General features: G+C 47.0%; 1 protein-coding gene across 3 annotated transcripts in view; it reads right to left on the minus strand.

Moving 5' to 3' along the window:
* ARHGAP44 (Rho GTPase activating protein 44) overlaps nt 1-25104 on the minus strand; it is a gene marked incomplete at both ends in the record, with an annotated part of 178039 nt that overhangs the window by 21639 nt on the left and 131296 nt on the right. For 2 of the 3 annotated variants that reach the window (XM_080713457.1, XM_080713456.1), the window contains 9 exons: nt 1142-1322; nt 4390-4481; nt 5848-5961; nt 10585-10665; nt 15236-15317; nt 15658-15769; nt 19795-19922; nt 20342-20423; nt 24115-24183. In XM_080713457.1, the coding sequence (XP_080569583.1) occupies nt 1142-1322; nt 4390-4481; nt 5848-5961; nt 10585-10665; nt 15236-15317; nt 15658-15769; nt 19795-19922; nt 20342-20423; nt 24115-24183 (941 nt within the window). Of the gene's footprint in view, nt 1-1133; nt 1323-4389; nt 4482-5847; nt 5962-10584; nt 10666-15235; nt 15318-15657; nt 15770-19794; nt 19923-20341; nt 20424-24114; nt 24184-25104 lie in introns of all 3 variants that reach the window. The other variant, XM_080713455.1, reaches the window with a different exon arrangement.

Consider the following 25104-nt stretch of genomic DNA (forward strand, 5'->3'; position numbering starts at 1 on the left):
CTCAGTATTTGGGAGGCTGAGACAGGAGGATGGCAGATTCCTGGACAGCCTCGGCTGCTGGGTGAGGCCCTCTGTAACTTAATGAGACCCCGTTTCAAAATAAAGAATAAAAATTTGGACTGGGGGTGTTGCTTGGAGATAGAATGTCCCTGGATTCTATCCCCAGTATCACACACACACACACACACACACACACACACACACACACACACACACACACACACACAAAGGGATGAATAAAACTGATACAATAGCTAGGTGTCGTGGCTCATGCCTGTTATCCCAGTACTTGGGAGGCTGAGACGGGAATATCACAGGTTCAAGGTCAGCCTCAGCAACTTAAGGAGACCCTGTTTCAAAATTGTAAAAAATCAGAAGGGCTAGGATATAGCTCGGAGATAGAATGCTCCCAGGTTCAATCCCCAATATCACATATACACAAAACTAAAAAAAAAAAAAAAAAAAAAAAAAACCTGATATAATTTTAGACATTTTGACTCTCTTTTTTGGTGCTGGGAATGAAACCTCAGGCCTCATGCATTTTAAGTATACATTCTATCACTGAGCTACACGTCCGGGTCTATGTTTACATGCTTTGAGTCATAGCAAAGTACTTTTTTTTTTTTTTTTTTTTGCAGGTCTGGGGCTGGAACCCAGAGGCATTTGACCTCCAAGCTACAACCCCTGCCCAATTTTTTTTTTCTTTATTTTGAAAGAGGGTCTCACTGAGTTGTGAAGGGCCTCACTAAGTAGCTGAGACTGTCCGCGAACCATGATCCTCCAGTCTCAGCCTCCCGAATGCTGGGATTACAAGCGTGCGCCACCACGCCCGGTGTATGTGCTATTTTTTTGTTTCCTCATTGACCAACTTTTATTTCTTTAGACCCATCCATACTGACGGCGATTGTGCCTCCTAAGACAGCTGGACTTACCTCTGGCCCAAAGGAAAACAAGCCAAAGAGACTCGTCTCAGACCAGGCAGACAAGAGCGGCAAGAACAAGGTCTCAGTGTAGCCAGGACAAGTCGCTCCAGCTAACGAAGGTACGGCCTCCCTTGTCCATCCTGATTTTTCTCAAACGTCACCCCGGTCCCCACAGCTTTCCCCACCCCCAATGCTGATAAAAGGACACACGTTCATACCCATCCTTTTTGTAAAACTCCAACATCATGTTGTCCGTGGCGACGCTGAGGGGCCGGCGGGCCTGCTCTGGCTGGCGCCGGTCTGCGGGGTCTATGTCCGGGGAGGGCATTGAGCTGTAGTTGGCATTATGGTTCATGTGCACCGGGCTCCCATAATTGCCTGTGATGTTGAACTCTATCTCTGCAGAGAAGAAAGAATTGGTGCATATAAGCTGGGCGTGGTGAGGCACCCCGGATCCCAGTACCTGGGAGGCTGAGATAGGAGGATCGCAGGTTTGAGGGCAGTCTCAGCAGCGCAGCGAGACTTGGAGCAACCTAGTGAGATCCTGTTTCAAAACGAAAATAAAAATAAAAAGGGCTGGGCATACCGCTCGAAGGGAGAATGCCCCTGGGTTTAGTCCCCAGTAACATATTAAAAGGAGAGAGAAAGAGAGGAGAGAGAGAGAGAGAGAGAGAGAGAGAGAGAGAGAGAGAGAGAAGGAGAGAGAAAGATTGATTCTGTTTCAAAATAAGGACACGGATATCAATCTCCAGTACGCCACACACACACACACACACACACACACACAAACCCAGAATTGGTGTGAAAGGGATTCTCTTTGATATTTCTCTCCTAAAAAAAAATTCACCCCATGGTTATATCTTGGATAATCTATTCATTTCATTTTTTTTTTTTTAATTTTTGGTGGTACTGGAGTTTCTGGAAACCCTTCTAACTCCAGGCTACACTCCCAGACACCTATTTTTTATATTTTTTCATTTGGAAACAGGGTCTCTTAAGCCAGCACAGCTGGCTTCGAGCCTGCACAATCCTCCTGTCTCCGCCTCCCAAGCGCGGGGATTACAAGCGTGCGCCACCACGCCCGGCTCATGTCATCTTATTAATATAACACACCCTAGCAATAGGTTAAAGAACACATACTGTGCTCACGTAGACTGGCATTTAAATAAAAATAAATGCTATGTATGATTAAAAAATAAACTAAAATTTAAAAAAAGGAACAGATGAGTGCTTTCTGAAAACGATAAAATCTTAGTCCGACCCCAGGTTTCCGTGTGAGACCCCCTTAGCAGTTCCAATCCAGTCGAAAAAACCCCAGCAATGCTCACTGAGGCCCACCGTATTTAGCAGTATTTAAGAAGTGCTAGCCAGTCAAGAAGAGAAAACAAGAACCGATATTAATATCCAGGAGTGATAATACTGTCCTATTGTAAAACTGAAGAGAATAAATTAAAGCCAGAGACAGTGATTTAATCGCAGCATCAGTCGGCTCAGTCGGCTTTCACAGAGATGCGTTCTGTAGTCAGAGCAGCTCAGGAGCAGCTCAGCACACGTCTATCTGCAGTGGCCATGAATTAGCTAATCCACGGACTCTAAAGAATCACGCACTCCTATCTCCCTTAAGATTTCTTGATTGTTTTTTGTGTGTATGGTATTGGGGACTGAGTCCAGAGAAGCTCTACCTCTGAGCTACATCCCCAGCCCTAGTCTGTTTTTTGTTTGTTTGTTTGTTTGTTTGTTTGTTTTACAGTACTGGGGGTTGAACTCAGGGGTGTTTTACTTCCAAGCTACACCCACCATCTGCTTTATTTATTTATTTATTTTTTTAGTTGCAGAGGCTGGCTTTGAACCTGTGATTCTCCTGTCTCAGACTCCCAAGAACGGGGATTACAAGTGCGCGCCACCACGCCCCACAGATTTCCTAATCTTGATTTCCTCCCATCCTCTCCCAGTTGTGTGCCATCAAAAGGACTCTTAGGAGATCAGCTGTTCAGAATTTTCACCATCAAAATACAGGCGGTGAGCTGGGTGTGTTGGCGCACATCTGTAATCCCAAGACAGGAGGACGGCAGGTTTGAGGACCGCCTTAGAAACACAGAGTGACTCTCAGAAACCCAGCAAGGACCTGTTTCAAAACAAAACAAAAGGGTGTAGCTCCAAGGTAAAATACCCCTGGGCTTAATCCCTAGGGCCATAAAAAAAAGGAAAAAAAAAAAGTACAGGCAGTGGAAGAAAGATGACCAAACTTCTCTGACTACCTCTGAGGGTAAGACAGAAAAATATAAACGTATTATCCTCCCCTGAGTTAGCAGCTTCAGCTGCACGGCTAGGAGTGGACCCATGTTTACCACTCGTAATTGACAGTATCGGTATCCATTTTTTTCTTTTAACAAGCACTAAATTTAATCTAATGACTGCTTTCTCTTTAAAGCTGTCACCACTGAGAGACTGTACATATATCTTACAATAATGATTCCCTGGTTTATGGCGCCTCTGAAACTCCCCCTTAGAGAGTTACCTTGAGCATCTAATTCTGGACCAAGTTCCAAAAAGCATTTCCTGCCCTTTGATCCCTGCCTTTCTCTGCTGAGGGGCCACCGTTGTAAGGGCTCAGCTTAGGATGAAGAAAAAAAAAAAAAATACCCAGGTAGCCGGGCGTGGTGGTGCATGTTTGTAATCCCAGTACTTGGGAGGCTGAGACGGGAGGATCACGCGGGTTCGAAGCCAGCTTCAGGTACTTAGTGAGGCTCTCGGCAACTTAGTGAGACCCTGTTTCCAAATAAAAACTACAAAATAGGTCTAGGAGTGTAGCCTGAAGGTAGAAAGCCTCTGGGTTCCATCCCCAGCACCACAAAAATAAATAAATAAATAAAGCAAAACAAAACAAAAAACAGGTGATTTTTTTTGGAGGGGCGATAGAACTCAGGGGCATTCTACACCCAATCTACACTCCAGCCCTATTTTTTTTTTTTAATTCTTTATTTTGAAACAGGGTCTCACTGAGTTGCAGAGGGCCTCACTAAGTAGCTGAGGCTGTCTGCGAACCGCGATCCTCCTGTCTCAGCCTCCCAAGTACTGGGATTACAAGCATGCGCCACCACGCCCTGCCTAACCCAGGTTATTTAAAACCCGAATTGGGGCTCAACCCTGCCCCTCTGCATCTGGTGCAGACTACTCTCCCTTCTGCACCAGCACTGCGTGACTCACAGACGTAAAGCGGAATGCATGCTAGACCCCACTAGCGTCGATGGACTTGGCTTGAAAAATTCTCACACCCTTAGGCAAGAATGATAGTACGGGGGGCATGGACACCTGCGTGTGTTTGCAAGTTGCACACACGTTCTTGTGGGAAGTTAAAGGCAACGCCAACAGACACCTGGGACAGTGGCGTAGGTTTCCAAATTCCCAAGGCTCTGAATGCTAACCCCAACACCTCCACCCCCAATGCCCGGATGCTGTTACGTACCCCCAGGGAAGAACCAGTCTGCGTGCTGAATGATGGGCTCGACAATCCCAACGATCTGCAGGGACACCGTGGTCATCATCTCTGTGATGTTCCTGCAGGGACAGAGATGGGGTGGTCACTGCCGAGGCGACAGGAGGGTCCACTGAGCCCGGGGTGGGGGACCCTGATCCGAACCCCCGCAGGCCTGGGTGTGCGAGGACTTTCTCTTAAGAAGGACACTTCACCCTTCTGGATCCCTCTGAATAGAAGCAACCACCCCACCCAGTAAACACACTACACCATGAAGGTACATTTAACATGAGCTGAGTTCTTATCACTGCATGGCTCATCCTCTTCCCAACACCACTAGCTCCTGTTTTCTTTTCTTTTCTCTTTTCTTTTCTTTTTTTTTTTTTTTTTGTAGTACTGGGGATGGAACCCAGGGGCATTCTACCTCCAAGCTATACCCCTAGCCCTATTTTTTTTTATTCTTTTTTTTTTTTCAGTACTAGGGATGGAACCCAGGGTCATTCTACCCCCGAGCTACACTCCCAGCCCCTATATTTTTATTCTTTATTTTGAAACAAGTTCTCACTAGGTTGCGGAGGGACTCACTAAGTAGCTAGAGGCTAGCCACGAACCTGCGATCCTCTTGTCTCAGCCTCCCAAGCACTGAGATTACAAGTGTGCACCAGCATACCCAATTTCCATCTCTTGTAGACAGCCCTTCTAATCTTTATTTTATTTTAATTATTATTTTTTTGTTTTAGTACTGGAGGTTGAAGTTAGAGTCATTCTACCTCCGAACTATACGCCAACCTTTTTTTTTTTTTTTTTTTTTTTTGAGGGACAGGAGAGGATAGAACCTAGCGGCATTCAACCTCCAAGCTACAACCCCAGCCCTATTTTTTATTCTTTATTTTGAAACCGGGTCTCACTGAGTTGCAGAGGGCCTCACTAAGTAGTAGCTGAGGCTGTCTGCGAACCACGATCCTCCTGTCTCAGCCTCCCAAATGCTGAAATTACAAGTGTGTGCCCCCACGCCTGGCTTTTTTTTTTAAATTTTGATATGAAGTCTTTCTAACTTGCTGAGGGCCCGGCTAAGGCTGGCCATTGAACCTGCAGTCCTCCTGTCTCAGCCTTCCAAGTACTGAATTGACAGGTGTGAGCCACCAGACCAGGCTCCTCTCTCCCGGTCTTGATGGAGACAGAGTCCAGGAGGCCTGAAAGTGCTTGTTCTGCCAGGGTCCAGCACCTCCCTCAGCCTCCATCTGTTTGTCATGAAGCCGACTTACAGCTCTGGGAAAACACTTCAGACCCGCAGCTCTGAGACCATCACTGAGAAAGAGCTGCAGAATCCTGCGCCTCCTCCTTTGCCAATAAAAGGAGCACGCCAGGATAAAACACAGCCTTGGAAAACAGGTGAAGCTGGTGGGGCCCCGGCCGCCCTGCCCACGGGGCTCTCCTCTCTCCACTCACCCTTCTGCTTGTGGCCACAGGAGGTTGGGTCCTAAGACAATGGCCATGTTGCTGGGAGTCATCTTGTTTATGTCTTGGTATTCTGACAGCTTGGATAGAAACTTAATCAAGTACCTGAAGAGAAATGAGAAGAGCCAGGTTTATTTTATTTATTTATATTTATTTATTTATTTATTTATTTATTTATTTTGGTGGTACTGGGGGTGGGACCCAGGGGCTTTTCTACCTCTGGGCTATACTCCCAGCCCTATTTTTTTTATATTTTATTTGGAAACAGGGTCTCACTAAGTTGCCTAGAGCCTCACTAAGTAGCTGAGGCTGCCTTCGAACCGGCGCGATCCTCCTGTCTCAGCCTCCCAAGAGCGGGGATTACGAGCGTGCGCCACCACGCCCGGCTGATTTTATTTTATTTTACTGGTGCACTCTAGTCTCACATCATACGGTGGATCATGTTGAGAGTGGCATGTATTCACACAGAAATTGGTGCCCTCCCCCTCTCCCTCCACCTCTCCTTTTCCTTCCCTCCCAATACTGAGTGTCCAGGTCAACAATGTCATATTCACATGTCTACACATATTCGAATGTAGCTTTTCAGCCGGGCGTGGTGGCGCACGCTTGCAATCCCCGCACTTGGGAGGCAGAGACAGGAGGATCGCGCAGGTTCGAAGCCAGCCGCGCGCGCTGGCTTAGGAGACCCTGTTTCCAAATAAAAAAAAGTATAAAATAGGTCTGGGAGTGTACCCCCGAGGTAGAAGGGCTTCCAGGAACCCCAGTACAACCAAAAAAAAAAAAAATAGCTTTTCCATTAATGAATCTCAGCCCTCTTCCTCTCCTATCCTTCCTTTCTGGCTTTGCTGAGGTTTCCCCTCCATTATCGGGAATCCTTCTGGTATCCCCAATACTCCCTAGCTTGAACGTATTAGAGAAGGTCTGGGTTTAACGAGGGCTGGACACCAGCCAGGTTCGCCCAGGAAGATGCAGAAGCTTCTCTCAGGTAGCACGTGTCACTGATGGCGAGACAGGTACATCCTGCAACAGAAGGCAGGCCCGCCATGGAGCCAAGAAAGAGGAAGTCTTTATTCTCCCCCTAAAAGCAGACTCTGAGCCCAGAGACTCCGTTAGATGACAAATGTGCTCCAACAAATCAAGGTAAGAAATAGTGTCTGTCTTTGTTTCCTCTTCCCTCTTGCCAAACCCGTCACCTGTCACCTTCCCTGTGCGCAGAGGTGAAGAGGTGTCTAGGCATCTCCAGTAGGAGCATCTGAGCCAGGCGTGGTGGCGCACGCTTGTCATCCCAGCATTTGGGAGGCTGAGACAGGAGGATCGCGGTTCGCGGCCAGCCTCAGCTACTACTAAGTGAGGTCCTTTGCAGCTCAGTGAGACCGTTTCAAAGAAAGGAATAAAAAATAGGGCTGGGGGTGAAGCTCAGAGATAGAATGACCCTGGGTTCCATCACAGTACCGAAAAAAAAAAAAAGGAACATCTACATGCTACCCCAAAGAAGTATAGACAAACTGGCAGATCAATGCTCAGAGTATTTATAATAGTTAAAAAGTGGAAATAACCCAAATATCTACCAAAGGATGGACAAATACGGAATTATGCTGTGGTAAACAGGAATGGAGGATGCGTGTGGTGGAACATGCTTGTAATCCCAGTACTTGGGAGACTGAGGCAGGAGAATCATAGGGTCAAAGCCAGTCTCAGTAACTTAGCAAGCCTCTCAAAAACTACTGAGTTACTTTTTTTTTTTTTTTTTTAATAGGTTTGGGGATATAGCTCAGAGGTAAAATGCCCCTAGATTACAATCCTTATTATCACAATTTTTTTTCTTTTTGGTGGTACTGGGGTTCCTGGAAGCCCTTCTACCTCCGGGCTACCCTACCATACCTATTTTATAGTTTTTAATATTTGGAAACAGGGTCTCTTAAGCCAGTACGGCTGGCTTCGAACCTGTGCGATCCTCCTGTCTCCGCCTCCCAAGCGCGGGGATTACAAGTATACGCCACCATGCCCGGCCCCACAAAAATTTTTAAAATAGAAAAGAGGCTGAGATAGAAGAATCGCGGTTTGAGGACAGCCTCTGCTACTTAGTGAGACCCTTTGCAACCCAGTGAGACCCTGTTTCGAAATAAAAAATTAAAAATAGGCCTGGGGTGTAGCTTGGAGGTAGAATGCCCCCTGGGTTCCATCCCCAGTACCGCAAATAATAAACAAAAACAAAAAACAATGACTTCAGTGGTCTCCACTTCCCCAGCCCTGGCAACCACTACCATCTTCCTCTGTGGATTTGATTACTCTTGGTGTAACTCACTTAAGTGGAATTAGAAGCCTTCATTTTTTTGTGTCTGCTTTTTTTCACTCAGCATTAAGGTTTTGTTTTGTTTTGATTTGATTTTTGCAGTACTGGAGATAGAACCCAGGGGCATTCTACCTCCGAGCTACACCCCCAGCCCTACATTTTATTCTTTATTTTGAAACAGGATCTCACCGAGTTGAAAAGGGCCTCACTGAGTAGCCGAGGCTGTCTGCAAATGGTGATCCTCCTGTTTCAGCCTCCCAAATTTTGGGATCACAAGCGTGTGCCACTATGCCCAGCATCACTCAGCATTAAGTATTAAAGGTTTTATTTATATTAATTCTGAAATCAGGATTTCGTATTCCACTGTATATATAAACCAAGTTTTGTTTCCCCAGTTATCTGTCTGTGGATACTTGGGTTTCTTCCACTTTGCACCATTAGGAACGTTGCTACTGTGAACCTGAGTGCATACATAACAAGTCCCTGCTTTCAGTTCTTTGGTGGATATATCCAGCAGTGGAATTGCTTCACCATATGGCAGGTCCACATTGATAAGTTGGGTCCCTCCCCTGTGTTATCTCACAGCAGAACCCCCGCAAGCCAGAAACAGTCACGAGACTCCAGGTGCCTGGAGACTCCAAACATTGTGAGACTCGGGATGTCTCGAGAGAATCGGCATGCCTATAAAACAGCGGTGCCTCCGATCCGCCACGTGACTTAGCCGGTTGATCAGGACTATGCGCACCTCTCCAGATGTGTGGCCCGTCTGTCCCTTCCCCTACAGCTGGCTGACTCTCTGGAGGGGCCGGGCCCAAATCAGCGGTCTCTGATAACCTGGTTGGTGTTTTTACCTCCCTCCTAAAGCCCTAACTGTTTTCAACCTAACACACATTTTTTTTGGGGGGAGGGGTTTGTTTTTTGGTATTGGGGAATGAACCCAGAAGCATTCTACCTCTAAGCAATACCCTTGGCCCTTGTTATTTTTAATTTGAAAACAGGGTCTCGCTAAGTTGCTGAGGCTGTCCTTGAATCTGTGATCCTCTTGTCGCAACTTCCCAAGTATAAAGACTTCAGGTGCACATCACCATGCTCGGCTTCCATTTTTTATTTGTTGGGGAACCACCACGCCATTGCTCTTGGGATTTTATTTTATATTTTGTTTAATTTTTGCAGCACTGGGGATCGAACCCAGGGGCATTCTATCTCCGAACTATACCCCCGCCCCCAGCCCTATTGTTTTATTCTTTATTTTGAAAACAGGGCCTCACTGAGTTGCAGAGGGCCTCACTAAGTAGCTGAGGCTGGCCGCGAACCGCGATCCTCCTGTCTCAGCCTCCCAAATGCTGGGATTACAAGTGTGCGCCACCACGCCCAGGCTTACTCTTGGGATTTTTTTTTTTTTTTTTAACAAGAAAAGAGATACGACGAGGCAGGTGGCAGCAGGTGATGGAGTGGAAAGTCGGCATTGTAGGGAAATCAGAGCGGAGGTGGCAAGCCGATGGAGTGAGACCTAGCAGGAGTCAGGGCCAGGAGGAGGAGCTATAGACCCGCGGAAGCCAAATCCGAGGAGAAGCAAGAAAACTGAGAGGCAGACATGAAGAAAATATCTGTGTGGCCTGAATGGGGATGACTCCTCTTCGTGGGATGAATTCACGGTCACATCAGCCCTTTCCAGCTCCAGCTCCGGTCTGCTGGAACCAGGAACCAGTCTTGACCATGGGTTCCCCAAAGCTTAAGATCACTGGCTCCGGGTACATGAAAGGATTTGACTGTGAGTTAAACAGTCTCTGATGTCAGGTCATTCTACCTCTGAGCTACCACCCCCTTCCCACCTCTGCCCTTTAAATTTTCGTTTTGGTTTGGAAACAGGGTCTGGCTAGGTTGGCGGGGGTCTGGCTATGTTGCTGAGGTTGTCCTCGAACCTGCAATCCTCCCTCCGGTCTCGACCTCCCAAATACTGGGATCACAACCAGGCACCACCACGCCCCGGCTCATTTAGCTTCTCTGAGCCCATTTAATGATGTGCAAAATGGAGCCGGGCGTGGTGGCGCACGCTTGTCATCCCAGTATTCTGGAGGCTGAGACCGGAGGATCACGGTTCGCGGACAGCCTCAGCTACTTAGTGAGGCCCTCTGCAACTTAGTGAGACCCGGTTTCAAAATAAAAAAAAAAAAAAAAAAATAGAGTAGGGGGTGTAGCTCGGAGGTAGAATGCCCCTGGGTTCTATCTCCAGACCCACAAAAAAGAAAAAAAAAAAGGGGAATACTACTCTGCCTTATCTCACAGGTCAAGGCTTATAAAGAGACCCCACAATTGTGCAAACAATCCCTTAGACACTACAAACTTCTGTGCACGCTAGTTACCAAGACTTGTAACGAGAAAAATGTACCCAGGGCCCAAGAAGCCAGGTCTGACCGTTTCCTCCTCCCACTTACCGGATGTTGCTATGATTGGCCTTGGGTAACTTCTCACAAGCATTCCACAGGGCCTGAAGCCTCTTGTCTTGCTCCTGGATACTGGGACAAAGATGGGAAACTGTTAAGCAGACATCCATGGAGTCTTGTTGGCAAACGTATCAGCAGCTCATCATCCGATTGGACAGGAGGGAGCCAAGCACTGCGACTGACCGTATTAGCAAGCTATTCTGGTTTAAAATGTTTGGTTATTATTTCTCCCCGTTCATGTTCTCCCTTCTATCTTCTCCCGGGCTATTTTAACAAAACTTCCTCTGCACCCATCACACACATGAATGTTGTGTTCCAGATTAGCAAGTGAGGACGAGAGATGGGCCTGCTTGGACATGGGACACCTGTCCAGAAGCTCAAGTAGTGGCAGCCTGTGGTCCAGCTCAATGGATATTAAGTGTTTACATAGGGCTGCAGATTATATTAAGGTCTTATATATTATTTTATTTATTTATTTTTTGTGTGTGTGGTACTGGGGTTCCTGGAAGCCCTTCTACCTCCGGGCTACACTCCCAGACCTACTTTTACATTTTTATTTGGAAACAGGGTCTCCTAAGCCAGCGCGCACGGCTGGCTTCGAAACTGCGCGATCCTCCTGTCTCTGCCTCCCAAGCACAGGGATTACAAGCGTGCGCCACCACGCTCGGCCAAGGTCTTATATATTATAGTAAGATAAAAGTGATCCGGGCGTGGTGGCGCACGCCTGTAACCCCAGCATTTGGGAGGCTGAGACAGGAGGATCATGTTTCGTGGACAGCCTCAGCTACTTAGTGAGGACCTTTGCAAATCAACGAGACTGTTTCCAAAAAGTAAAGAATAAAAAATAGGGCTGAAGATGTCACTCGGAGGTAGAATGACCCTGGGTTCCATCCTCAGTACCACAAAGAGAGAGAGAGAGAGAGAGAGAGAGAGAGAGAGAGAGAGAGAGAGAGAGAGGGAGAGGGAGAGGGAGAGGGAGAGGGAGAGGGAGAGGGAGAGGGAGAGGGAGAGGGAGAGGGAGAGGGAGAGGGAGAGGGAGAGGGAGAGGGAGAGGGAGAGATACTCTAGGGATAGAACCCAGGGCATTCTACCTCCAAGCTACACAACCAGCCCCTTTTCTATTTTTATTTTGAAACAAGGTCTCACTAGACTGTTGACAGTCTCGCTGTGTTGCTGAGGCTGTCCTCAAACCTGCGCCTCTCCTGTCTCAGCCTCCCAAGAACTGGGATGATAGGTATGCATCACCACATCTGGCTTGCAAATCATCAAACCATATTATATTAAGATGTTCTTGGCCAGGTGTGGTGGTGCACGCTTGTAATCCCAGTACTTGGGAGGTTGAGACAGGAGGATCATAGGTTTGTGGTCAGCCTCAGTTGCTTAGCAAGGCCCTCCGCTCAAAAATGAAGAATAAAAACTAGGGCTGGGGGGTATAGCTAGGAGGTAGAATGCCCCTGGGTTCAATCCCCAGTACTGCAAAAAAAGAGAGAGATTATTGAATATTATATTAAGATATTATATGCCGGGTGTGACGGCGCACACTTGTAATCCCCATGCTTGGGAGGCGGAGACAGGAGGATTGAGTAGGTTCGAAGCCAGCCGCGCTGGCTTAAGAGACCTTATTTCCAAATAAAAATATAAAAAATAGGTGTCTGGAAGTGTAGCCCGGAGGTAGAAGGCTTTCTAGGAATACCCAGTACCACCACCACCAAAAAAAAAAAAAAAAAGATATTATATATTAAGACATTAGTATATATTAAGTCCCTTGACCTTTGGCATGTAACAACAGATACTCAATAAATCCCCCCACCCACTTTATGATGGCACTGGGGGTTGAAACCTTTGCAAATGAACTGGGAACCCGTGTTTCTCCGACAGATCACGATACACTGAGCTATCCTCATTTTCTCTAGTGTCTGCTTATTTGTTTTGTTTTGTTTTTGTACCGTACCCCTAGCCATATATATATTTTTGTTTGTTTGTTTGTTTGTTTGTTTGTTTTGTTTTGAGACAGGACCTCACTAAGCTTTTGAGGGCCTCACTGAGTTGCTGGGGCTGGCCTCGAACCTGCAGTTCTCCTGTCTCAGCCTCTTAAGTACTAGGATTAAAGGCATGCACCACCACACCTGACTGGTCCACTTATTACTATCATCCTGGAACCCGATTATTAATTCCTCACAATGAGCTAAAAAGCACAATGTATCTAGTCAGCCTTTTAAAACGCGTTAATGGGTGAATCCTATAACTTGACAGGTGGGAGCTTCCTCTGGCTCTACACATGGGCCTGGCTTCCCTTCCAGGTCAGCGGGGTCTTCTTCCGCCTTCAGTTCTTCAAGAAGTGGAAGGATCAATGACTAAGGACTCGGGCGGTGGATCTGACCACTGTACAATGCATACATTGAACTACCACAGTATCACATACATTTATATGATCATTCTGTCAATTAAAATTTAAAACACGAAAGAGAGACAGACATCGGCATTAGAGACATATTCTGGGCTTCTTTCTGACAGTTAGGTCGGCTGTCCTTGAGGACCAGGTCCTATGACTCGATATGTCAAGAAACCATTTCCTCTTGCGGGCACCTTGCTGAGGTAGCTACTTGCTCCAGATCTGCTCTCAGGAAACACCCTTCTCCTTTCTTCCCGTCTTCTACCTGGGCCAGGTCTACTCTCATCTCTTCCACCTGCCCTCTGAAGCCTCTTCTCATTAACTAGAGACTGCTTCTACTTAAAGGCAAAGAAAGTACATATTGGCTTCCTTTTCTGTTTTTCTTTCCGAAACTAGGAGTTGAACCCGGATGCATTCTACCTCCGAGCTATACCCTCAGCTTTACTATCTATCTATCTATCTATCTATCTATCTATCTATCTATCTATCTATCCATCTATCTATTTTGTAGGTCTGGGGATGGAACCCAGGGGCATTCGACCTCTGAGCTACACCCCCAGCCCTATTTTTTATTCTTTATTTTGAAACTGGGTCTCACTAAGTTACAGAGGGCCTCCCTAAGTAGCAGAGTCTAGCTGAGAACCTGTGATCCTCCGGTCTCAGCCTCTCAAGTACTGGGATTTACAAGCGTATTTATTTATTTTGTGGGTCTGGGGATGGAACCCAGGGGCATTCGACCTCTGAGCTACACCCCCAGCCCTATTTTTTATTCTTTATTTTGAAACTGGGTCTCACTAAGTGGCAGAGGGCCTCACTAACTAGCTGAGTCTAGCTGAGAACCTGTGATCTTCCGGTCTCAGCCTCTCAAGTAGTGGGATTTACAAGCATGTGCCACCAGGCCCAGCTTGTCTCCTGACTTTCTGATGTGTGCACAAACTGAAGAAAGAAGCTGGAGATTAAAAGAGACAGGCACACCGAGACGCCATCGAGAGTGGTGCAGCCTGCAGGCTTCGTACCTGCACCTGCGTTCCTTACTCTCTATCCTGTTGACTCCACACTACGGCCCCAGGCAGGTCCCTATCCCTAGCTGAGCCCTACTCCCTCAGGCTCACCCTCAGGAGGCAGAAATAGCACCAACTGTCCGCCTATGTTATGCCTTTATGTTACCAGTTGTTACCAGAATACTCCTATTACAGATGTGGGTAAAGACCCGCCATCTCTCTCTTGTCCTGCTCCTCTCCCCAGCAGAGATCCCTGCCACTGCCTGAGAAAATCCTTCCGGAACCCTCTTTAATGCAGGCACATTCATAAAAGAGGCTTCTGAAATTTAATCATTTGAAAGTGATTTTTTTTTTACGATAATCGAATAGCATACATGTCCTCGTGAACTTACTTTATTTCACTCAAACATAAATATCCATGGCTGTATTTCTTTTCTTTTTCTTTTTTGTACTAGGAATGGAGGCCAGTGGCATTTTACCTTTGAGTCACACCCCTAGCCTTTTTATGTATATATTTTTTAAAATTTTGAAACAGGGTCTTGCTTAGTTGTCAAGAGCCTCACTAAGTTGCTATGGCTGGCCTCTCACCTGCAATCCTCCTGTCTTAGCATCCCAAGTACTGGGATTGCAAGCGTGTGCCACCACGCTCGGCTCTGTTTTTTAATTGCTCCAGAAGATGCTGTGATATAGACACATCATAGTTTATTTGGCCAGGACACCCCCCCCCACTCCGATTGCACGCTGAATCTTTAATAAATTCTAGGTTTCTGTCATCCCAAATAATACTGCAATCAACGTCCTCACATGGGGCTCTCTGGGTACGTGTACAATCTTTCATGATGGATGTCCAAAATTAGAACTGTGAGATCCAGGGTTACAGGCATCCATCATTTCAATAAACACAGTCAGCTCTAAGTCTTCCGAGGTATGCAGCTAGAGATTTAATGGACCCTGGGCTACATGCATTGTAGTGGGGCAGACGGTGAATTGCATCTGTAGTGAACATGTACTGGACTTAATTTCTTATCATTATTCTCCAAACAATAGGGTATATTACATAGTATTCACCTTGCATTAGGTATCACGAGTAATCTAGAGATGATTCAAGGTACACGTGAGGATGTGTACAGGTGACATGCTGGTTTAAGGCCGTTTTATATAAGAGACTTGAGCATCCGGGACAATCAAAGGACAATTGTATTTCCCAACACACTCCAACCCCCAAGACACCCCAATCGGCGCTACTCACTTGGAAGCCTGGATCCACTCGTCATAGAGTTCAAAGGTCATGAGTGGCTCTGGCAACTCCCGGAGGTAAGACTTCAAGGCTCCTGGACGGAGATAGAACATGGACAGTGAGACGGTAATAATCGGGCAGAGACGAGTTCCGGCAGCCTGCATGACCCATGTGGATTCCATCTGGAAACCAGCCTTGACCACCATAAGATCAAATGGGTAGGACGGATACATTGTCCTACCCAGCTTATTTCTCTTTGCACGGTAGGGAGGCAGAGCCACCATCCCTGAGCCTGGACCCTGGGCAGACACATCTGAAACATGTCGGGAAAGCACTGGTTGGAGCGACCCTGATGCGTGACCATGCAGTCTGCATGCTCGGCCCCCCATGGCTCCTGCTCAGCAGCACCTCGCTGAGAGGCTGCAGGCACCCACCTGCAATGGCGTGGGGGTCCGCAGAGTACTCCTGCACGTCCACCACACAGCAGTCCAGTGCAGCTTTCAGCTTCTTCAGCTTGGAGGCAGAGGGGGCCACTCGGAAGAGCCCCTATCAACAGGTCAGAGGTTAGTGGACGGCCTGCAACTCAGAGGTGTAAGAGCAGAACAGACGGGTGGGAAATCCATCCCCTCCCGCCCTCCTTAACCACCCACATGCACTTCTTTGCAATGCCATGTTCCAATATTGTAGCCGCCTGTGGTCGGAGTGTCTCCTCCTACAGACAGAAGGAATTTGAGCGCAGGAACCGGACCTTGGTTGGATAATTGAACCTTGGCACTCACACTTCCTGTAAATCATTTTTTTTTTTTGGAGGAGGGGAGGGTACTGGAGACTGAACCCAGAGGCATTCTGTCTCTGAGCAGTACCTCCAGTCGTTTTTAAAATTTTTGAAACGGGGTCTTGCTAAGTTGAGGGGGGTAGCCTTGAATCTGCAACCCTTCTGTCTCAGGTTCCCAAGTACTGGGATTACAGGCATGCACCACTGTACATGGCCACTTAAGATAGATCTTAGAGAAGAGAGCGAAGAATTTGACTGAGACCTGGTCAGACGTGGAGGTCTAGTTAGTTGGATAATAAGAACTTTATGGTGTGTGTGTGTGTGTGTGTGTGTGTGTGTACATGTGTATACAAACTGGTACATGTATACCAAATAAAAAAAGAAATAGCTGGGCATGGTGGCACACACCTATATTTCCAATACTTGGGAGTCTGAGACTGGAGGACTGCAGGTTCAAGGCCAGCCCCAGCAATTTAGCAAGACCCTATTTCAAAAATAAAAAGAAGGCCAGGTGTGGTGGTGCATGCTTGTAATCCCCGTGCTTGGGAAGCTGAGACAGGAGGATCGCACAGGTTTGAAGCCAGCCTCAGCAACTTAGTGAGAACCTGTTTCCAAATAAAATTAAAAAAAAAGAAGGTCTGAGAGTATAGCCCGGAGGTAGAAAGCCTCTGGGTTCCACCCCAGTACCACCAAAAAAAAAAAATAAAAATAAAAATAAATAAAAATAAAAAATAAAAAAAAAATAGAACAGGGAGAGTCGGGTGTGGTGGCGCACGCTTATAATCCCAGTACTTGGGAGGCAGACAAAGGAGGATCACGGGTCTGCGGCCAGCCTCGGCTACTTAGTGAGACTCTTCACAACTTAATGAGACCCTGTTTAAAAGTAAAGAGTAAAAATAGAATGGGGGGTGTGACTCAGAGCTAAATGCCCCTGGGTTCTATCACTAGCACTGAAAAAAAAAAGTAGCTCAGAGGTAGAGCACCCCTGGTTTCGATCCCAAGTATGGGAAGGAAGCAGCGTAGAGAAAGAAAGTCTATGAACCCGATGCAGACTGGAAGGGCAGACGATGGGCAGAGAATGAGGAAGCTGCCACCTTCAATCTCAGCATTATTTTGGAATCATTATCACTTTGTCCAAATGAACAGCTACACCTATTGCACCAAGGCGAGATTTTTACTGAAAGAAAAGAGGGCAGCGGTGTGTGTGTGTGTGTGTGTGTGTGTGTGTGTGTGTGTGTGTGTAAAAAAGGACAAATGCAGATCAGAGCTGGACAGGGACCTCCAAGTCCCAAGTAGGCTGGATGTAAAGCTCCATTGATTTAGTTTCCCCTTTTTAGCTTTTTACGTTCCATGATGCAAACCACAGACTGAGATACGAGTTGCCACAATGTGCCTTGCTCCTTTGATCTTTTATGGCCAAACTTCCAGGTTCCTTGCGAAGAGAACATTCCTGGTCTAAAAGACTGAGCCTCTGGCCTGCTAAGATGGCCAACTCCTTCTCAGTAGAGGGTATGCCTGAGACCTAGATGTCCAATGGGAAGAGGTTGTGCAAAGGTGTTTACACTAATGTAAGGGCTACTATGACCAAGAGACCAAGCTGCAGGAAACAGAAAAGCAATGGTGTAGCTCTTCATAAAAACATGTTATGGCCAGGCGTGGTGGCGCACGCTTGTAATCCCCGCGCTTGGGAGGCGGAGACAGGAGGATCATGCAGATTTGAAGCCAGCCGCGCTGGCTTAAGAGACCCTGTTTCCGATTTAAAAAAATATATAGCCGGGCGTGGTGGCGCACGCTTGTAATCCCCGCGCTTGGGAGGCGGAGACAGGAGGATTGCGCAGGTTCGAAGCCAGCCGCGCTGGCGTAAGAGACCCTGTTTCAAAAATATAAAATAGGTCTGGGAGTGTAGCCCGGAGGTAGAAGGGCTTCCAGGAACCCCAGTACCACCAAAATAAATAAATAAATAAATAAAAATAAAAAAATATATAAAAATGGTCTGGGAGTATAGCCTGGAGGTAGAAGGGTTCCATCCCCAGTACCACGAAACAAAATAATAATAATAAATAAATAAAACCATGTTATGGTCACACACACATATACATGAAGAAAGAGGTGGAAGAGGAGGAGGAGGAGGAGCAGGAGGAGGAGGAGAAATAGAAGAAAAAGAAGAGGAGGAGGAGGAAGAACAGGAGGAGGAGGAGGAGGAAGAAGAGGAGGAATAGAAGAAAAAGAAGAAAGAGGAGGAGGAGGAGGAAGAGGAGGAGGAATAGAAGAAAAAGAAGAAAGAGGAGGAGGAGAAGCAGGAGGAGGAGAAGGAGGAGTAGGAAGAGGAGGAGGAGGAATAGAAGAAAGAAGAGGAGGAGGAGGAGGAGGAGGAGGAGGAGGAGGAGGAGGAGGAGGAGGAGGAGGTGGCGGCGAAGCCAGCAGTATTTGGAGAAGGATATAGAGATGCCAGACATGGCAGCCCTTCCTTAAGAGAACTTTCACTTTCTCAAAGTTTCAGCAATTCCTGGTCCTTGGCATTTCAGAAATACCAAACAGCAACTCTAGAAGTGAATAACTGGTAAATTCTAAGTAACTTTTCTTTCTTTCTTTTTCTTTTTTTTTTTTGGGTGTGTGTGTGGTTCTGGGGATGAAACCCCAGGGGCATTCTACCTCTGAGATACAGCCCCATTTCTTATTATTTTATTTTGAAACAGAGTCTCGCTAAGTAGTAGAGGGCCTAAGTAGCTGAGGCTGGCTTTGAAACTGGGATCCTCCTGTCTCCGCCTCCCAAGTACTGGGATTACAAGCGTGCACCAGCACGCCTGGCTTCTAAGTAGATTTTCTTAGGACAGACTGCACAATTGTTCTATTTTATGAGGAGTCATGTTTCTAATCTTTGACAATACCTAATTAATGAATTAAGCTTTACCACAGGTATTTGTGCATAGGAGAAAAACACACTGTATTTAGGTTCAGTGCTATGCCCTCTCCATGTAAGTGAGGTGACTGTCTACACCTTTATATTTTTTATTGTGTAACAGAAAGAAGCTTGTTCCATTAAAGAAAGCGTGGTGGTGCACACCTCTAATCCCAGTACTTGGGAGGCTGAGACAGGAGGATCACAGGTTTGAGGCCAGTCTCAGAAATTTAGTGAGACTCTGTTTCAAAATAAAAAACAAAAAGGGCTGGGGGTTTAATGTGAAGGTAAAATGCCACTGGATCCCCCTGTCTCGACCTCCCAAATGCTGGGATTACAAGCGTGTGTCACCACACCCGTTTATCAAATTTTAAGGATCTATATAAAGAAGTTGTGATCCACAAGATTAAGAGCCCTACATAAAAAAATCAGAAAATGGCTAGGCTTGGTGGTGCATGGCAGGAATCCCAGTATTGGGAGACTAAGACAGGAGGATCGCAGGTTCAAGGACAGCCTCAGCAAGTCGTGAGACTCTTAGATCAACCTAGCGAGACTCTATTTCAAAATAAAAAAAATAAATAAAGTCGGGCAGGGATGTAGCTCGGGGTAGAATGACCCTGGGTTCAATCCCCAGTACCATAAATAAGTAAATATGGCTGTACAATCCTCCGGGACAGACATCGCCGGTCTCCCACAATCCTCCCGTCTTCCAATAAAAGAATGAAGGCTCTTGGGAAAAAGTTGGGCCCATTTATATCTGCAGAAGAGGGGGAAGGACCGCAGCCCCTGTCTCCATGCTGGGATTCGAGGGGCCCGGGTGGAGGTGGCCGAGGGCTCTGTCTTGCGCAGAGAAGGAGAGGCCCGCTCGGGGCTGGGATTGGCGGCGCCCCATCCTACCTCCTCCTGCATCCCGCATTCCAGGAGCATAGTCACGCACGCCTCGATGGGGAAGGCTATCTCCCGGCCGCTGATCGTGAGGTGCTCCTCCAGGGGCTTCCCAAAGGAGGGCTTCTCCACCCAGGCCTCTGACAGAGAGAGGCAAGCAAGGAATCAGAGGGCGATGCATGACAAAGGCTGAGCAGGTTGGAATCTGCCTTCCCACTCGCCATTCGGATTATCCTAAGACTATCAAGGAAACGGAAATGGGAATTCTCTCAAGTCCTGTGGCCTGGGGATGATGGAGAGGACCGGAGAGGGGGAGGTGGGAACCTAGCTGCTCCTAGGCACTGCCCCCCGACTCGTCCCTACTCAGGGGACCTGTGTATGGGCGTGAACAACTTCCACGCAGCGTGATCAGTACCAGCTCGTGAAGCTCTAGTGGTTCGTGTACTGTGACCTTATTAGAGTGCAGAGCATGAGCGTGAACCAAACACAGGGAGCTGGTCTCCCCTGGGGGGCGGGCAGGCCCCCAGGCTCCCCTCCAAGGGAGCGCGCAGGCACTTACCTTGTTGTGCTTGAATTTGAGGCAACACGGCCTGCAACAGCGTCAGTGATTTCCGGTGGTACTCGGCTTGGACTTCTATGAGCTGGAAAACACATGTGTAAATATCACATCTCTGCCGGCACGTGGGATTCCGTGGCATGTGGGGAACCGGGCACCAAGGGGCCAGAGGAAAGAGGAGGCGCCCCCCTGCAACCCGCCTAGAGTGACCGTCACACTTTAGCCCCTGTTGTCAAAAATCTGGGAGGCAGGAGACCCACAAGGAATAAGGGAGCCTGCCCAGAGCTGGAAGCTGGCCTAGAAAGCTGGGTCTTAGCCGCTACGCCCCGGTACCTGGCATCCTATCCTCAAAGCAAAAAGAGGTATAGACATGCGGAGACAGGTGTGCAATGTCAGGAGACTCTAAACGAAGACAGTACTTAAGAAACCCATTTGCCAGTGTGAGGCACACAGGTTGAACTCTTATGTATAAGCGTGACCGCTGCCTAGTGTGCTCAACACAGAGCTGCCCAGAAAGCAGCCGATTTTGCTGTCCTCTTCCGGGGGGCTGGGATGGGAATTTGTTTTGGCGACACGAATGCAGCTCCAAGGACATATTCCCTCCGCTGTGAGGGGCCGTTCGTACGAATGCAACTGAGATGTGCGGAGGCCCAGCGAAAGCCCAGGAGCAACAGATAATTCATTTATGTCCTGATGTCCTCCCTCCCTTCCCTCAAATTGAGCAGGCAGGAAGGAGGGCAGGGAATCGCCCCTGTCTGATACCTGGTGACACCAAAGTAAAATGAGTTGGACATATTTTTTTTTTTTTTTGGTGGTACTGAGGTTCCTGGAAGCCCTTCTACCTCCGGGCTATACTCCCAGACCACATATATATATATATATATATATATATATATATATATATATATATATATATATATATGTGTGTGTGTGTGTGTGTGTGTGTTTTGTTGTTTTTTGTTTCTTTTTTAAGAAACAGAGTCTCTTAAGCCAGCAAGGCTGGCTCCGAACCAGCACGATCCTCCTGTCTTTGCCTCCCAAGCACAGGGATTATAAGCGTGCACCACCACGCCCAGCTAGGACATTTTTTTAATATTATTTTTAGCGCATGGTACTGGGAATTGAAACCAGAGGCATTCTACCTCTGAGCTACACCCCCAGTTCTATCTTATTTTTTAATTTTTTTTTTTTTTTTACAGGACTGGGGATGGAGCCCATGGGCATTCAACCTCCGAGCTACACCCCCTGCCCTATTTGTTTAATTCTTTATTTTGAAACAGGGTCTCACTGAGTTGCAGAGGGCCTCACTAAGTAGCTGAGGCTGGTTCTCTATTCTCTAAATCAGTTTTCACTGATGAAGGCCAGCAGGACGCATCAATCACTATCCACCTGCCTGCCGCTGTCTCTGGCACAAATCTCTATTAAAAACAATAATCCAGCCGGGCGTGGTGGCGCATGTATGTAATCCCTGAATTACATGCATGCACTGTGATCCTCCTGTTGTAATCCCGAATGCTGAGGTTACAAGCGTGTGCCACCATGCCCAGCTCTTATTTTTAATTTTGAAATAGAGTCTCACTAAGCTGCGAAGGGCCTCAGGGGGTTGCTGAGGCTGGCTGCAACCCTGAGACCCTCCAGCCTCCCAAGTACTGGAGTTACAAACATGTGCCACCATGCCCGGTTTAGTATGGCATTTGAAAAAAAGAAAATCAAATAATGAAATGGTACGTAAAAGACAAAGAGGCGATTTTGTAAAGCTTGGAATGCCAATGATTTCGTTGGCTTCAGAAACTTTAAAATACACCCGGCATGGTGGCCCACACTTGTAATCCCAGCATTTGGGAGGCTGAGACCAGAGGATCGCGGTTTGTGGCCAACCTCAGCTACTTAGTGAGGCCCTCTGCAACTCAATGAGACCCTGGTTCAAAATAAAGAATAAAAAATAGGGTTGGGGATATAGCTAGGAGGTAGAATGTCCCTGGGTTCCATCCCCAGCACCAAAAAAAAAAAAAAAAAAAAAAAAAAAAAAATCAAGAAGAAAGAAAAGAAATCCCAAAGTATTACTTTCATTAATAAAACCAGTAGAATGCACTTAAAAATATTTTGGAATAAGCTCTCCAAGTTGTAAGTAATACATCTGAGCTCTTTTGTGGGGTGGAAGGGACACCCATCAATGTACGATCCACCAATGATCATGGCTGAAAACTGCTAAGAGCCCACAGCTATCCTACTAAACTCCACAACGCACTCTCAACTTTTCAAGATTTCTTATTTGTGTCTTTACCTTCCGTCCTTATTATGCATTAGCTTCCCTCATCATAAATTTTAAAACGTCTTAGAGGCCAGGGATGGTGTATGGTGCCACATGCCTGTAATCCCAGTAATTGGAGAGGCTGAGACGGGAGGATCGCTGCTAGAGGTCAGTTTTAGCAATTTAGTGAGATCCTGTTTCAAAATAAAAAATCAAATAGGGCTGGAGGTATAACTCAGAGATAGAAAGGCCCTGGGTAATTACTTTTCACTTCTCTCTCTCTCTCTCTCTCTCTCTCTCTCTCTCTCTCTCTCTCTCTCTCTCACTTGTTTTGTACTTACCCTGCTAAATAACCAGGACCCTTATAACCAGAATTAGATAATTTTAATTGAGACAATTCAAGCCTTATTTCTTCCTGTTTCTCTACCCTCTAAATCAGCTTTCATTGACCAGAGGCCATCAGGCTACATCAATCACTACTCACCTGCCTGCCGCTGTCTCTGGCACAAATCTCTATTAAAAACAAAAATCCAGCCGGGGGTGGTCGTGCATGCATGTAATCCCAGCATTTGGGAGGCTGAGACAGTAGGATCACAGTTTGAGGACAGCCTCAGCTACTTAGTGAGGCCCTCTGCAACTCAGTGAGACCCTGTTTCAAAATAAAGACTAAAAAAATAGGGCTGGAGGTATCACTTGGAGGTAGAATGCCCCTGGGTTCCATCCCCAGTATGAAAGAAAGAAAGAAAGAAAGAAAGAAAGAAAGAAAGAAAGAAAGAAAGAAAGAAAGAAAGAAAGAAAGAAAGGAAGGAAGGAAGGAAGAAAGAAAGAAAGAAAGAAAGGAGAGAGGAAGGAAGGAAGAAGGAAGGGAGAGAAAGAGGAAAGAAAGAAGGAAGGAAGGAAGGAAAGAAAGAAAGAAAGAAAGAAAGAAAGAAAGGAAAGAAAGAAAGAAAGAAAGAAAGAAAGAAAGAAAGAAAGAAAGACCACATGGGGTCTGGCGGTACATTTCCTTTTCTCAAAATGCTGACTGCCATAGACCAGGTTTTCTCAACGTCGGTCCTACCGTCAGTTTCGGGGGGAGGTCAGTTCTTTGCTGTAGGGAGCCATCCTGTGCTCTCTAGAAGAAGCTTAGCCGCATTCCTTGTCTCTGCCCATTAGGTGCCAGTGTCTCCTCCCTCCCCAACCATAATGAGCAGCAATGTCTCTAGACACCAGAAAATGTCCACTTGGAGAGCGAAAAATCGCGCCTGGCTAATTGACCAGTAGCCTGAGATGACAGAGGCACAGTAAACCTCAGAGACAAGGTTGGGAGTTATTCTTAGGCTCTTAAAAAGAAAAAAACATCGATGAAGTCAGAGAGGGTGGCATTTATTCACAGACAGAATGGTCAACGGCCCACCATTTTCTGTGATGTGTGCAGCCAAGCAGAGCCCTTCCTTCCGTTCTATGCCCACAGTTCCTTCCTGCCTGCGCCGTGACTCTTGGAGCAAGCTCTCTGGAATCCCCCCCGCCCCCCCGGGACACTTACCGTCTGAAAGTAGTTTGCATAGTCAATTTCTTTGGCCACAAAACTGTACATGTCCGCAGAGAGCTGGTCCTGCGCAAAGTAAAATAGACACAAGGTAAGACACCAAACAGTAGAGTGGCTAATGCCCGAGTCTAAATATCACAGGAGAAAGGGGCCGTATGCAGAGCATCTTGTCGTTTTTAATATTATTTGATGTATTCCAAACATTCCCCATGGTTCTCAACCATGAGTGCACTGGAAAAGTATACCTGTGCTAGTAGGTAACCCAGGGTTTTCAACGCGTTGGCTATGTCTACAGTTAAGGGCAAAACTGACCCGGGCGTGGTGCCACAGGCTTGTAATCCCAGCACTTGGGAAGCTGAGACAGAAAGATCGCAGGTTCAAGGCTGACCTCAGCCCTTTAGTGAGACCCTCAGCCACTTAGTGAGACCCTGTTGCAAAATAGAAAAATATAAAGCGCTGAAGAGTGTAGCTTACAGGTAGAATGTCCCTGGGTTCAATCCCCAGTACCCAGACAATTTTTTTTTTTTTAAAAGAGACAAAGGGCCGGGCGTGGTGGCGCATGCTTGTAATCCCCACCCTTGGGAGGCAGAGACAGGAGGATAGCGCAGGTTCGAAGCCAGCACCGCGCGCTGGCTTAGGAGACCCTGTTTCCAAATAAAAATGTAAAAATAGGTCTGGGAGTGTAGCCCGGATGTAGAAGGGCTTCCAGGAACCCCAGTACCACCAAAAAATTTAAAAAAAAAAAGAGAGAGAGACAAAGGTATTGTGGGGGTGTGGTGTGCAAACAACTTTCACACAGCTCTGCTTCTTCTCTGACCATCGCACCACCCTGCCGCCCTCCCTTCTCAGCACTGACTAGGTGACCCTCAGCATTCGGGAGAGAGATGGAGACACAGCCAGATAGAGAAAGACCACAAGAGACAGGTGAGAGGGAGAGGGGCTGCTGACTCAAAACTCAGCAAGAAAAAGCCAGGTGTGGTGGCACAC

Source organism: Muscardinus avellanarius, assembly GCF_963383645.1.
Source record: "Muscardinus avellanarius genome assembly, chromosome: 16".
Lineage (NCBI taxonomy): Eukaryota > Metazoa > Chordata > Mammalia > Rodentia > Gliridae > Muscardinus > Muscardinus avellanarius.